At 40.9% G+C, this 13,927-nt stretch overlaps 1 protein-coding gene across 6 annotated transcripts in view; it reads left to right on the forward strand.

Annotated features, from left to right (window-relative positions):
- Positions 1-13,927, forward strand: part of INPP4B (inositol polyphosphate-4-phosphatase type II B) — a 519,946-nt gene that overhangs the window by 371,318 nt on the left and 134,701 nt on the right. For all 6 annotated transcript variants that reach the window (XM_066573709.1, XM_066573708.1, XM_066573704.1 and 3 more), the window contains one exon: positions 1,889-2,036. In XM_066573709.1, the coding sequence (XP_066429806.1) occupies positions 1,889-2,036 (148 nt within the window). The remainder of the gene's footprint in view (positions 1-1,888; positions 2,037-13,927) is intronic.

Below are 13,927 nucleotides of genomic sequence, written 5' to 3' on the forward strand. Positions count from 1 at the left end.
GGCCTGAGAAGAGGCCACAAATAAAAAGAACAGCAGTCTAGTGCTCCAATCTAAAGAGAAGGTGACTATGGAATAATATGTGAGCATGTAAAGATACAAAGGATGGGACTTACCTGTTGTGGAGCACCCGTCCGATGACAGGCATCCACACCTTCATTCCAAGGAGGCTTTACAGATATATCTAGAAGAGCAGAATCCCTAATCCTTAGGGAAAGTGTTTGGAGGAACCCGCAGGTGAAGATGACCTCTGTCAAGAACACAGTAAAACACAGTAGAAAAGAACCCTGCGCTCCTTTGCAATTTGGATAATGCAAACAATGTAGATCTATTGATGGAAATAACTTACTTTATAGAGGAGCCCTATAGACTCACGGGGCTCCTCTAAATCCAAGTATGTCCCCAGTGAGCCAGAGAGAGTCCTTGAAAATCTCAGTTTCAACTGGTTTATTGGTAAATATACATATGTAGACGCAGACAAAGGTAAAGTGCACTCCATTGGCTCTGCCTTTACCTTTGTCTGTGTCTACATATGTATATTTACCAATAAACCAGTTAAAACTAAAATTTCCCAGGACTCTTTTTCTGATTCACTGAGACCGTACCTGGATTTAGAGGACCCCCGTGTGTCTATAGGGCTCCTCTACGAAGTAAGTTATTTCCATCAATAGATCTACATTGTTCGCATTTTGCAAATTGTAAACGAGCGCTGGGTTCTTTTCTACCTAGTTTTACTCCGAAGAGGCCACGGTGCTCACCTCAGTGCTGTAGACTCTCAGTCAGCTGGTCAGCAGAGATCCCAAACCGAAAACCGCATCAAAGCTTTTGATGACCTATCCTGAGAATATGTCATCAATTCAGGGAAAACTACCTAAATATATTTTTCGCATTTCATTGCAAATGAAATATTGTAAATTGCAAAACTGTAATTGCTATATATTAAACTGAAAAGCTCATTAAATAACAAAATGCAATATATGCAAGATACAAAGGCCCAACCTATTGTGATCCTGGCACATTTAACAAATTATGAGAAGAAACAAATAAAATTTCTGTAGTGTCACCAATTATATTACTTTCACCATCGCAGTCAGGGGTATAGCTTTAGGCTAACTTCACACGGGCAAGTGCGATATGGGGTTGTGAATACCGCCCCCATATCTCGCTCCCCACCATAGATGGGAGGCGTTTTCAGGGCAAAACAGCCTTACATCACTTCAGGGATGCAGGGATCCTCCGGCGCGGCAGAGGATCGCAGAGTTTCTCCTATTGCTTTCAATGATCCCTGCACTGACTGCTGATGGCCCCATTGAAAACAATGGGAGATGCGATGCAAGAGCACGCACGGAAATAGAACATGCTGTGATTTGTTTCCTGCATAGCATCCGATTGCGGTGCCATGCAGGAAAACATTGCTCATGAATATGACCCCATTCAAAAGAATGGGGTTCATATTTGTGCATCTCACAATGCACAAATCTTGCGCAATTGATGCCCATGTGAAGCTGGCTTTAGGGAGTGTAAAAAAGCAGTCACTCTCTGGCCCTGGTACTTTATTAGGTCCTTTTGACCCATGAGAATGAACGAGTATTACAGATGCCCCATTATTGGGGTCACAGATTCTGCGTTGGAATCCAGGAGTTTCAAGTAATACCTTTGATCACAGTACTATTGATTCTTGCATTGTCACAGGCTTTACAATACGTAAAACTATAAAACAGCAAAAAATGGTCTGGCCAAGTTTTGACTTGATTGTATAACTAGAAAGTTGTGGTATACGTATGACATATATGAAGCTTGGGAATCACATCCTTTTATTTTACGGGTTAAGTACCGAATATGCTTGACATTTGCAGAAACAAGACTCGAGCCTTTATTTTTCCCCCAACAGTGTTAAAGAATCCCATCTACAAGTTCTACAGATTCCCTGCATCTGACAACAAGTGGATCTGTGTGCGGGAGCAGATGTCAGAGAGCATCATGTCTTTCCATATCCCAAAGCAACTGCTTACCCTCTACTTAAAAGAAGACACCAGAAGGTAAAAAAGAAGTGAGCAGCGTCATGTTATTCATGGCAGCAGAAGTGATTAGCGACTGGAATGTTTTTATATTTAATTGCATTGAAGTCAGTAACCATAAGGCACAATCTCCATACCCCACCAGAGCGTACTATCATGGCACATAGCATTGAAGTGTAATGTTGACTGCTTCGTTCTCAAGGCAATGCTGGCAAGAACCACTTTTAAGTGCCTCTCTTCTGCCAGCTTTTAATAGATCCCAATTAGACGTAGAGGAAAGTTGAAATTCACAGGGTTATTCGCATTTATGTAGCAAAACATTTTTTTCTTCCTGTCTGTCGGACGACATCTCGTTGACTTCTTTCCTTGAGCGTTCGTATTTGCAGCTTGCATGGATAAATATTTTTTTTCCCTCCAGTTGAAAATGCCACTGAGGAGCCTAAATTTAGCCTTGAAGGGCATTCATATAAGTGCGAACACAGTGAAGATAATACACTATAAATAAAAAATTGCTATGCCTCTCTAGTGACTTGGCACTGTTATCTGTTGGGCTGTTAAAAATTCCGAATCAACTCCAAGTCCCTGGCTTTTTGAATTGTTTAACTTCTTGATGTGTTATAGCTATCAAAAGAAAGAACCACCTCAAATTACCTATCATAAGCTTCATGAAACAGTCCACTGCAGTTCAAAAAAATCTTTTAAAGCTTAGCTCCAATGATCCACTTAAAAACCTCTTAGGATATGTACCTCAGTATGCTTAGAATCTGGAAATAAAAAGCGAGGACTGTATACTGTTTGTCGGCTCCATTCACTTGCAGGCTGCACATTCCATTCATTTTAGTCTCGCCCCATTCTCTCTCGTTCTTTTCTCTCTCTCTTCTCTTTCTTTGGAGATTAGGGTAGGGATGGCAAATATAATGTAGCAGGCTTGTAGACAGGGTGACTAGGACCGGGCTGCAGCTCCACTGGAATAATGACCACCTGTTTGTTACAAAAAAGAGGTCAGTAGCACAAATACTGAACTTTGGCGCACTTTGAATTTACTCTTGCACTGAAAACTATAGAGAGAGTTAAAAGGGACACTATGATTAAAGGGGTTGTCCAGTTAAAGACAGTATTTCTTATCATGGGGTGGTAGTGTTGGAAGGGACCTCCAGGGTCATTTGGTCCAACCCCCTGCTCAGTGCAGGATCACTAAATCATCCCAGACATATTTGTCCAGCCTTTGTTTGAACACTTCCCTTGAAGGAGAACTCACCACCTCCTGTGGTAACCTGTTCCACTCATTGATCACCCTCACTGTCAGAAAGCTTTTTCTAATATCTAATCTAATCAACATTTCTTCTATGGGTCCAGCGGTACTAAAATAACTGAAGGAGCTGTACTTACTTGTCCTCTGCCCCTGTGATCAGTACTGCAGCCTGCCATGATCCCAACATTTTTTGTGGAAGATAGCGTCACTGTCTATCATCTGACCGCAGCAGCCAATTAGAAGCTGCAGCGTCATCATTCTGAACTCCTGGCATTCGTGCTCACATCCTGGGTGCTATGATGACAAGAGGTCAGAATGCTGACACTGTAGCCTCTAATTGGCTGCAGCATCCTCCCCAATAAATATAGGAATGACAGCCGGGCTGCAGCTCTGCATCACAGGGACTGGAGAGAGGTAAGTACAGCTCCTTTTGTTATTTAGCACAGCTGGACCCATAGAGCAAATGGTGTCTGGTGACCGGACAACCCTTTTAAACATTTCTGCTTTCTATACAGCATCAATAATTTTCTGTACATTGAAATTTGTATCCCACCTACACACACACTAGGGAAATGTAGGTGGGCTTTAAAAAAAAAATTCTTACACTCAAAGCTGTTCATCAAATTGCTCTGTGTGATGTATTACACCGCTTGCAGCAGCTCACATGTTTACATATACTTACAAATGCATATTCGTATGAGCATATCTGATTTTGGTGCGTGAAAAATGGACCAATTTTAATGCATGTGTAAGTCCGTGTGTCATCCATATGCATCGTATGTCTCCATTTTTATGCCCTGCTTGGACCATGATAGCCCTATTGGCTGTAATGGGTCAGTGTGGTGTTTCTGTGCAGCCAGTTTCAAATATGGACAGCATAAAGACATGATAATTGCTTGTGTGAATAGGCCTTTAAACAGTGTAAACCTAAAGCGGGTATTCTAAAAATCCAACAAATTTACCACTGTGGTTCGTGCTGGATGATAAATTTGCTGCATTCTTAGGCTATGCTAACTCATCGGGAAGTAACTCTATGCCAAAATTCGGGTGCAGATTTTAATGTGGATTTTACTACAACATTCAATTTTCGCATTGCAGTAAATTAACTCCATGACTATCTTCTGCTGCAGATTTTTCTCTCTGATTGTGTATAGGATTCGTTAAAACCCCATTCACTTACACTATACCTTACATTACTGCGGAATTTAGGCTTGCATTCCCCAGCAGTTCCGCTGTGTGTGAACTCACCCATAGGCCACAGTCTGAGAGAGGGCCCATGAAAAGCAGCCTGTGTAGCAGAGGTGGTCATGGAGATAAGGCTGTTTAACAGAGGGGCAGATGGGGAACAAAATGTGTAACAGAGGGAGGCATAGGGAATATGAGAGAAGTCTGTGAGAGAAATAGAGGCATTAAGGTGTTTTTGGAACAGGAGGGCATAGGGAGCAGTCTGTGTTAGAGATTAGGGCATGCAGAGCAGTCTGTCAGAGAGTGAAGAGGTATAGGGAGCAGTCTGTATCTAAGAGTGAGTGGGCATGGGGAGCAGTTTTTTGTAACAAGGGGGGGGGCGCTAAGGGAAAAGTGTCTATAAGAGGGGGCGGTCTATACATTCTAATCTCAGCCTTCCTGCTACATAGACAATGCTGGAACCTGAGGGAGTGAGTAACCCAATGGACACCACATACGTAACAATAACATTAACCCTTTCTCAATCCCAGACCACCAGTGATTCTGACATTAACCCCTTCACCATGCTGTACCACCAGGGATGCAGACATTAATTCTGTATAAACCCTAGACCACCAGGGGTGCAGATGTTAACCCCATCACTGTCCTAGAACATCAAGGTTGCAAACCTTAATTTCTCCTCCTCTTTAGACTCAAGGGATATTACCATGAACAAATTAACTTCCCTAGCTAATTATGGCAAAATATTGGTACTATACAACAATATTTATTTGCCACTGTTTTAGATCCCCCAATTTAAAAGGATTTCCCCTACTCGCCATCTATTGAGGCTTAGTGGGAATACTGAGGAATATCAGGTCTAAAGCCTGCAGTTATGAATGTGCAGTACTTTTGGACTATAATACAGGCTGCAACTCAAGATGAGTAGAAGATAATTAATACAATGTATTTACAAAGTTACTCAATTTTATATACATAGATGTATTCTATATGTAAACTGTAAATAGTGCCAGGGGGTGAACATACTCATCAAGTGCGTTCAAAATATTTGGTATAGTAGCCTAGTGGGAAGTGATAAAGTCTGGAGTTATGAGGAGAGAGACGAGCTACTGTTGTATTACTTGTCTTGCCCTTGGGAATCAACTAATCCACTCCATGCACTTATGCAAAACATGGGCTGATATAACTCTATGGAAGAAGCTGCTAAGGAGTGACAGACAGTATGATAAATATATTTGGTATAATTCTTAGACATTTTCATGCATATTTTCCAAATGAATAATGCAGAGCCTATCCGTTAAATATATTTATGTCACGTAGTGGATTTACTTGCTATTTAACATCTTTAACAGTAAATAAATCTCTTTGCACCAGGTGAATATCAGATACAAATTCTTCCATTTTTATGTTTTTGCAGTAGCAACTCTACTTATAATTGGGTAAATAAGTCATGCATGACAAATCGAACTGGGATTTTTTTTGTCTAGGACACCCGCCAGACTCATTAGCATATCAGTCAGGGAAGGTTTTTTAAGTGATGATTGGCCCAACAAAGAGAAATAATGACTTTCAAAAAGTTTATAGTTAGAATGCTTCTATTACTTATAAAACCCCTATTTAAAGTAGTGCCCACTTAAGTCCAAGGAGAATAAAATGCCATTCTTTCTATTGGCAACCTCAAGGTAAATAAAATGACATTTGTTCCAAAATGTAGTAGAATCAGATATAAAAACTGTAGCTACTATATACAGAATCATCCTATAGAAAGTCCAAAGATAAGCATATGTCAGAATGTAGTCTTGTGTATAATTGAGCTTCAGAGGAGATAGTGTAGTGTTCTTTGTAGTAGTCAAGTATTGTCTAATGATCATCCAACATTTGTCAAATGTGTAAAGTACTACTCACATAATACTTGCAGCCAAAATAGTAATTCTATCTGCATTCCATTCTAGGACACCTCAAAGTCTTAGAGCCCTTAGGCAGGAGGGGAGTTGGGGAAGCAACCAACAGGGGAACCATTACTTCAATCCAATGGGTAGGGTAGTTGGATAATGGTTCGTTACCGCATGGAAAATCTCTTGAGCAAGTAATTTTATCATAGGCTCACTGACTTCCTGCATTTCAGGCTTATGCTCCCCTTGTCTGTCTTAATACACATGATAACAGGGCTGCAAGTAGTCAGATATTGGCTTCCTGCAATCAAAAGGTGGCAACACCATCTTGCTCCTAATTAATTTTTTAAATTTGATGCCCAGAACAGAGCAGTTTTCACTTGTGTCGAGAGTTAATGGACTTAACAGTCTCTTAGTAAATAAGACATGATAGGTCACTGGATATGCACTCGGAATAAATCAAACACAAACAGTCTCTGGCCAACAGGCTGTAATAGCAAGCTCAGTTCGAGCACTTATAATCACGAGGAAGGCCACTATCACATGGCAATTGTAGAAGGGGAAGTGCAGGTTGCACAATCAGCTTTTGTTAATACTGGAATCAATCCTTGAGATAAGAAGCTCTGGTAAAGAGTCCAGTTTTCTCCAGATGTAGTAGATGTCTTAAGGCCCTTTTACATGCCAAGATTATCACTTAAACAACCGCACAACTGAACGAACTGACAACATTTTTTGAATAAAATTACATGTGCAGATAATGGCTTTAATCATCTAAGTTTTCTTCCACAAGTTGTTTGCTCAGCTGGGCGTGTGTTGATGTGATAGTTATTGCATAAACACACGCCCAAGTGAGCAAACATCTGGCCAGCAGATTCCATTGTTCTCCTCCTGGCAGAGTAAACAGTGTACTCATTATGTATGCAAAGCAAACACAATCAGTGCACTGTTACAGCCTTTTGAACCCTTGGAATGGTTCTTAGGCTGGCTAAAAAACAGCTCTAAATGACAATTTAATAAATAGCACACAACTGCCCACATTTACATGTAACGTTATTGCTCACTTTCAGTCGGTTGAACAAACTTTGAGTGATAATTGTTGCGTCTAAAGCGGCCTTTAGTTGGCACTTTCTCACCCATGCAGCAGTGTGAGAAGTGGCTCTGTGGCTAGCTGTGTGGTACAGATACCACTTGCTACAAGCACTTCCACACAGCAGAGCTTGCTAGTCATCTGCTCACTGACACCATTGGTGCCAAATAAATCTTACGTTCCAATACTGACATCAGCCTGCCCTCCACTAATGTGACCTCCACGTGATCAGGACCTTGAAGAAAAACGGGCAATACACAATTTAGTCGTATCAGTTTGCTGTCGACCAACTTACCATCTCTAACCAAACAAAATAGCTACACAGCCTAAGTATAAGCAAATCGGAGAGAAAGTAGCCGAAAAAGGTTTGATAACTACATGCCCCCCCCCCCCCATTACACTGCCATAGAGATGTCTCTGTCTGCAGAGTGACGAGAAATAAGGCAATGCTGACATCCCAATCCCCCACTGAGATATACGAAGTGCAAATACTGTCATGTGAATGATCCCTTAATCAAAGCGTGTGCTTGCTACAGAAATTAGTTATCTTGTAGTGTCAGGGACTTGTTTGTGCATACGTTCGCACCGACCCTACCGTATCTACATCTCTGTCAGTGAAGGACATGGACAGACGTGGATCTATTTGAATGTGGACCATTGCTCGCCAACAGTTAAAGGGGCTAATTTCAATTGATAACTTATACTCTGAATAGGCCATTAGTAGTTAAAGAATCGCAGACCCCTGTCCATCCGCTGATCATCTAGTCCGGTGCAGAAGGCCAAACGTTGCTATCAGCAGACAGAGAAGGAAGTGGGGGTGCTGGCTTCACTGCCACTGAAATCAATAAGAATGCTGTGCTTTTACTCCACTTCCTGCCCAGGACAGGATATCGGTCGTAATTTCAATGAGAGTCAAGCCAGCACCCACACTTTCTTCCCTGTCTGCTGATGGCATTGCAGCGGGCTGGATGACAGTGTTTGTCCGTTGATGACAGTGCAACGGGCTGGATGACCAACTGATAAGCAGGTGTCTTAAGTGGCGGACCATCGTTCATCAACGACTCATAGCCAATCCAGAGGATAGATCATTAGTCGAAACAAGTGTAGGCAACCCTTGAATTTGTGAAGGGAAAGGTGATCACCATACAGCTTACTTCTGTTAACTCTCTACCAAACTGTTCACCAGTACCCTAATTTGATTGTTGAATCCCAATCCTCCAGAAATTGTGAGCCAATTTATAAAATAGTAGGAAGCATTAGTAATTTTTTTTTTAGCGACTCCCTTGCCTACAGGATCATTTCCAAAGGTTTTTTTTCTCAGTGTGTATGCAGGTGCATGTGCAGCTGGAACTAATGTGGGTCTGGCCGACTTTTCTCACTTTCAAGTCTGTAACACTAAAAAGTGGTTTCATTTCAGTAACTTGAACAAGTGCCACACAGCTCAATATGTTTCTCATTAAAACTTTGTTATCGCTTATGGAGCTAAAGATGAGGAATCTAAGTCACTGTCTACTCAGCTATGATCTGCTCTACCCCCTGCTTCCTTTACAGCTGATAAAATTCATGTTTTTAATGCTCTATATGCCTCACGTTTTTGTTTTGTACAAAATTCTGGAAAAAAAATAAAGATTTATTTTGAGCATTTAACTGAGTTTTGCTGTGCTCCACATTTCAAGCTCTTTAAAAAGTTGATTTTCCCTGAAGGTAACAATGAATCACTTGATCTTAATTGCTTCTTGTGCTTTGGAGCAGATAATGTATTACTGCTGAATATTACAGTTTAGTTTTGTCATATTCTCTATACACAGACACGTTGGGGCGTATTTACTTTTTATCTTTAATGAGCACAAAGATGGTTACTAAATTTATCACACAAGTCTTTAGATTTTAAGGTGGAGGTGATAAATGAAGGTGTCTCTTGACTTAGTTGGGATTCAGCAGTTCAGCCCAATATCACAGAACAAATCTACTTGTCCTTTCGTCTAATATTTGATGTTAGTTTGATTAAAACCAACACTTGATTTCATCTCGAAACAGTGTAACTGCGGTTGGGGAATAGCTCCTAGCACTCTCCTGATAAGGACTCAGTGTTTGCCTAATGCTTAGGCTTTGGCTTATCACACAGTGATCTATAGCTTACTTCCACTAGACCTACATGACCAAAGTTGCTTTTACACTTACGTTCGAGCTAAGTTCACGGTTTGCGTCTCTCTGCTCCATTTTTGGAGGAGAGAAACTGATAAAAAATGGAAAAAAGCTAATCTTTTTTTTTCCCCCCATTTATTTCAATTGGGTTTCAAAAAAAATGGAAAGCAGAGAGATTTTTATTTGCTTCTATTTCATCAGGTTTCTGGGGGGGGGGGTTGGTTTTTTTTTTTTGGGGGGGGGGAACACTGCAGCGTGACGGAATGGGAGCCTTTCCCTTTGCTTTCTATTTTTTTATTTTTTTATTTTTTTTTAACCCCATTGAAATTTTTTTAGTTTTATTTCAGTTTCTCTCCTCCAAAAACAGAGCAGAGATGGAAACCTGGGATTAAAAGGGTAAATCTAGCAATGTGAACCAAGTGTCAGGACTCCTGCCCACAGGCTGATATTTGCATCGGAAGCCTGCACCGCGGATCCGCAGCAAATAGCGCCCATAGCATGCTATGGGAAATCGATTCTTCCTCCACACATGCCGAAACCAATTGTGTTTTCCGCAAACAGAAAAAAATCGCATCCTGCCCCACTTTTCTGCAGAGTTCGTGCAGATTGCTTCCATTGAAGTAAGGTCGCCTAGCGACAGTATGGGGATAAAAATTTGAAAAAAAAAAACTATACTGTGCATGCCCGGCGGCGAGCTGCGGGTTCATCCACAGTACAGATTAACCGGCGACAAACTAGATACGCGCGGAATCTGGTTCTGCAATGTGCAGGGGGCCTATCAAAGGCACTGATTGTTTTGTTTAATTACAGCAACAACAATTTAGTAATAGCCCATGTGTGTCTCATCAATCTTGTAAAATACTTCTATTAAAAACGTTGCTGTTTTACAACTGTGAATCAAGTTTGAAATGGCTGCCACTAAGGGTATCCCTTCCTGCCCATGGGTAATATACTGTTTGTTGTTAGGTACTGAGCTTCTGTAGTAACTGTGATGCTAGGACACTTACTTAGCTATGAGGGAGGGGCTATCTTCACAGGCTGACAGATTTGCAGACACTATGTGTGCAGTGTCCACAATATCTGCACCTCCTGCTGTTACAGCACATGTGTGTGACAGAGTGTACACATTATATTGGGTTTACTAACCACATGGCCAGAATGTCTTTGAATGCCTGAATCATCCTGAGAACAGAGGGCACAAATTCAAATACTGTCTCTCTACTGATTGGACCAGAGACCGTGCAATACAGCAAGGGAAGTGAGGGAAAGAAAGTACAGGAGAGTGAATTACTGGCAGAATGCTAAGCTTATTACACGCTCCCAACCTGAAAGTGGATTACAAACAGCAGGGCAGCAGAAAAATTAGGAAGACCACCTGAAATTCAAAAGTTAGAAACATGAAATAGACTATTAAGAGCAGCAAATGAGATGGTGAAGAGAATCTGTTATACTTTAGAATATATATTAAAAATGTGTTGAAAACTCAGATATACTTTAAGGATTTATGCATAAGACCCCATTGAGATACATTAACAATGCATTTGTGTTGCATGTGATATGGATCCAGAATACAGTGCTAATTCATTTCAGTGTGTGCATACAATATGTAGAATCTGCATAAAATAGCGCAGTATGCTCCATCATATGCAAGGTTATATTGTAAGAGACCTTATTCTTCAAAGTGATATCCTGATATTAGATGATACCTTGTGTATTTGCATAGAATGAAGATAAAAGAGGTAAAGTTGGAAACTAAAACATTGCTGCCTGTATTCTTTTTACTGGTGTACCTCGTAGTATTACTTTTCAGTACTTTCACTTGTTTCCACGGGAAATGTAGTCCAATATAACAGAACCCTATTTCAAACCGTTTTGCACTTAGTGTTATGGGCCAAAATGCCACCAACAATGCTTAAAAAAACTGCTATTAATAATGCATGAAATACATGGTGTTCTCACTAACATTTTAAGGTATTATGCTGCATGAGAAAATACCCTAATGGTTATTTTCAGTACCCAAAGGAGCTAGCCACTAAAAATAGTTGAATTGGTTATTGAAATAGTTTAAGGGTGTTATTACACATAGCAGTCAGAAGGTGAAGGTGTGCCATGCGGCTGAGAGCCACACGGCTAAACTGAACAGAGTTTTACTGTGAATTGCATAGTTCTGCGAAGTGGTTTTGGCCCCATGGCTTGTACAGGGAAAGCATATGCTTTCAAAGTTTTTAAGTTGTACAAGTATTGTGTCTGTAAATCTTATTGAAGAACCACGGTAAATGGAGTGTTCAGGGCTGTACAGCTTTCTATTGCCCTAGGACGAGTATGTCCTGCACCCTAACTGGCTTCTTAAACTCTACAATATTTAAGTCGTACCTGGTATAAATAGTAGGAAATGAATAATCTGATAGGGGGGGAAAAAATCTCATGAATGAAGTCAGCGAGCACTTATTTCTTCTGAGTGGTTTAAAATACGATTGTGTGGCAGCCATTTGTCTGTCGGCTATAAAGATGTTCTGTGTGTCAAATAATTCTGCTTCTTCACGTTTCTTTCTGCAGCCGCTTGACAGGCTTTTCCTGATAAATTGTAAATACTTTATTTTCCTCCAAGGCTTAAGTAATCATCAAATTAATCATGCGCTCATTCTTTCTCCAGACAAGAGCACTTCTTAATCTAAAACATGTGGGTAATTAGTAGTTACTTCTGAGGACAATGGAAGAGAAAACTACTTAAATGGTAGACGCAATAATTATTACATTTATGTACGTGGTGTTGGCACATAAGACATTAAGGAAGATAACCAACTGTTATCTATGAGTTCAGATTTCATTTGTACATTACCATTCTAATTAATTGTGATGCAGGAGATGCTTCTCAGTGCAAAAGCAGCAATTCGTGGGATATAGCTACTTATACAGAATAAAGCTAGAGAATTGGACAGGGTATGGATGCTTCTTTGACAAGTTTCACATGAGTGGAATGTGAGTGCATGTGTCCAACAACTCAAACTGATCCCATGATGTTGTCAACTAGGAGCATTAGACCCACAGTTGGATCCAAGACTTGTGGCTGTAACAAGAGGGAACAAATGCACCCATATACTGCTTGTTTGAAGCGGGCTTTTGAGGTAGTCAAGGATTACTTGCCCCATGTATGATTGGTTAGCTCCTCACTGCCCCTGTCACCATTTGTTTTGTTACATTAGGTACAAATAGCAGAGTTGGTACAGTATCTATTTTGTCATCTCAGATATTGCATATATGTTTGATTTGTATGATTATTAGTCATTTCAGTGTCTGGTTTAGCTACATTATTGACCCATTTCTTGTATATTTAAATGTGATAAAGGAAAGAGAAGTAAGATACACTTTCAATGTTGGCCTAGACTTTGACTAGTTGTGACTTGTGAGTCCCAGGTGACACCATGTTCTGATTGATGAGGCCCCAGCAGAAATAAATTGAGAAGCCATAGTCTACATGGTTTTATAGACATCCTATTGGTCAAAGAAGAGTGGCATGCGAAGGTAGAATAAGTTCTCTTGATGGCTGAGATAAAGGCCAGAATGTGCATCACCACCCTTGGTCCTTGAAGTTCAGCAAGTTCAGTATAGAGATCTTGGATCCTGGGAATTGCATCCCAGCATTATCAGCTGCTTAAAGAAAGTTTCTAATTTGTTATTCAAAAAACAAAGCATTGTTTTTTTTGTTCCTTTAATTGGACCTCTTGCACATGACAGCCTGAGGCTTTATTCACACGGGTGAATAAAACGCCAGCCGAAAATCGTGACCATCTGATGCATTGGATTCCAATGCATTTGTTCAGATGGGTGTTGTTTGGGGTATAAAATAGGGCAGCCAGAAAAAAGCCTGTAATTGGATGAGCCAGCGCTTAGCTATTCATCAATGAATAGCTAAGCATTGGCTGTAATTGGTTGAGTGCTCAGCCAATCAGCTGTCACAGCTGTGGCAGAAGTCCGCTGTATTCTCCCTATGTTTTCAATGGGGCTAGCGCTGCTGCCGCTGGCCCCATTGAAGACACTGGCGATATCACAGCGCTTTTCTTGCGCTGCAAGGCGAGTGTTTGCACTCGCAGCGCAAGAGAAAAAAAACCGCCAGCGGGTGTGAGCCCTTAGGTAGTTGGCTCCTCCATCTACCCGTTATCTCAGTCTGGAAGTTTGTGAGCTTGAGGAAAGTCGCAAGGCCGAAACGTCACTACTATCTTGTGATGGGAGAATAAATCATCGTTTCATTGCATCCCTACATGCTGCCAGTTCAATGCTTTATTTCTTCTGGACTTTCATGGAGCTGAAGGTTTGAGGCTCCTTAACTGGCTTTGCATATGGCCTGACCGGA

The sequence above is a fragment of the Eleutherodactylus coqui genome, chromosome 7 (genome assembly GCF_035609145.1).
Source record: "Eleutherodactylus coqui strain aEleCoq1 chromosome 7, aEleCoq1.hap1, whole genome shotgun sequence".
Taxonomy (NCBI): Eukaryota; Metazoa; Chordata; class Amphibia; order Anura; family Eleutherodactylidae; genus Eleutherodactylus; species Eleutherodactylus coqui.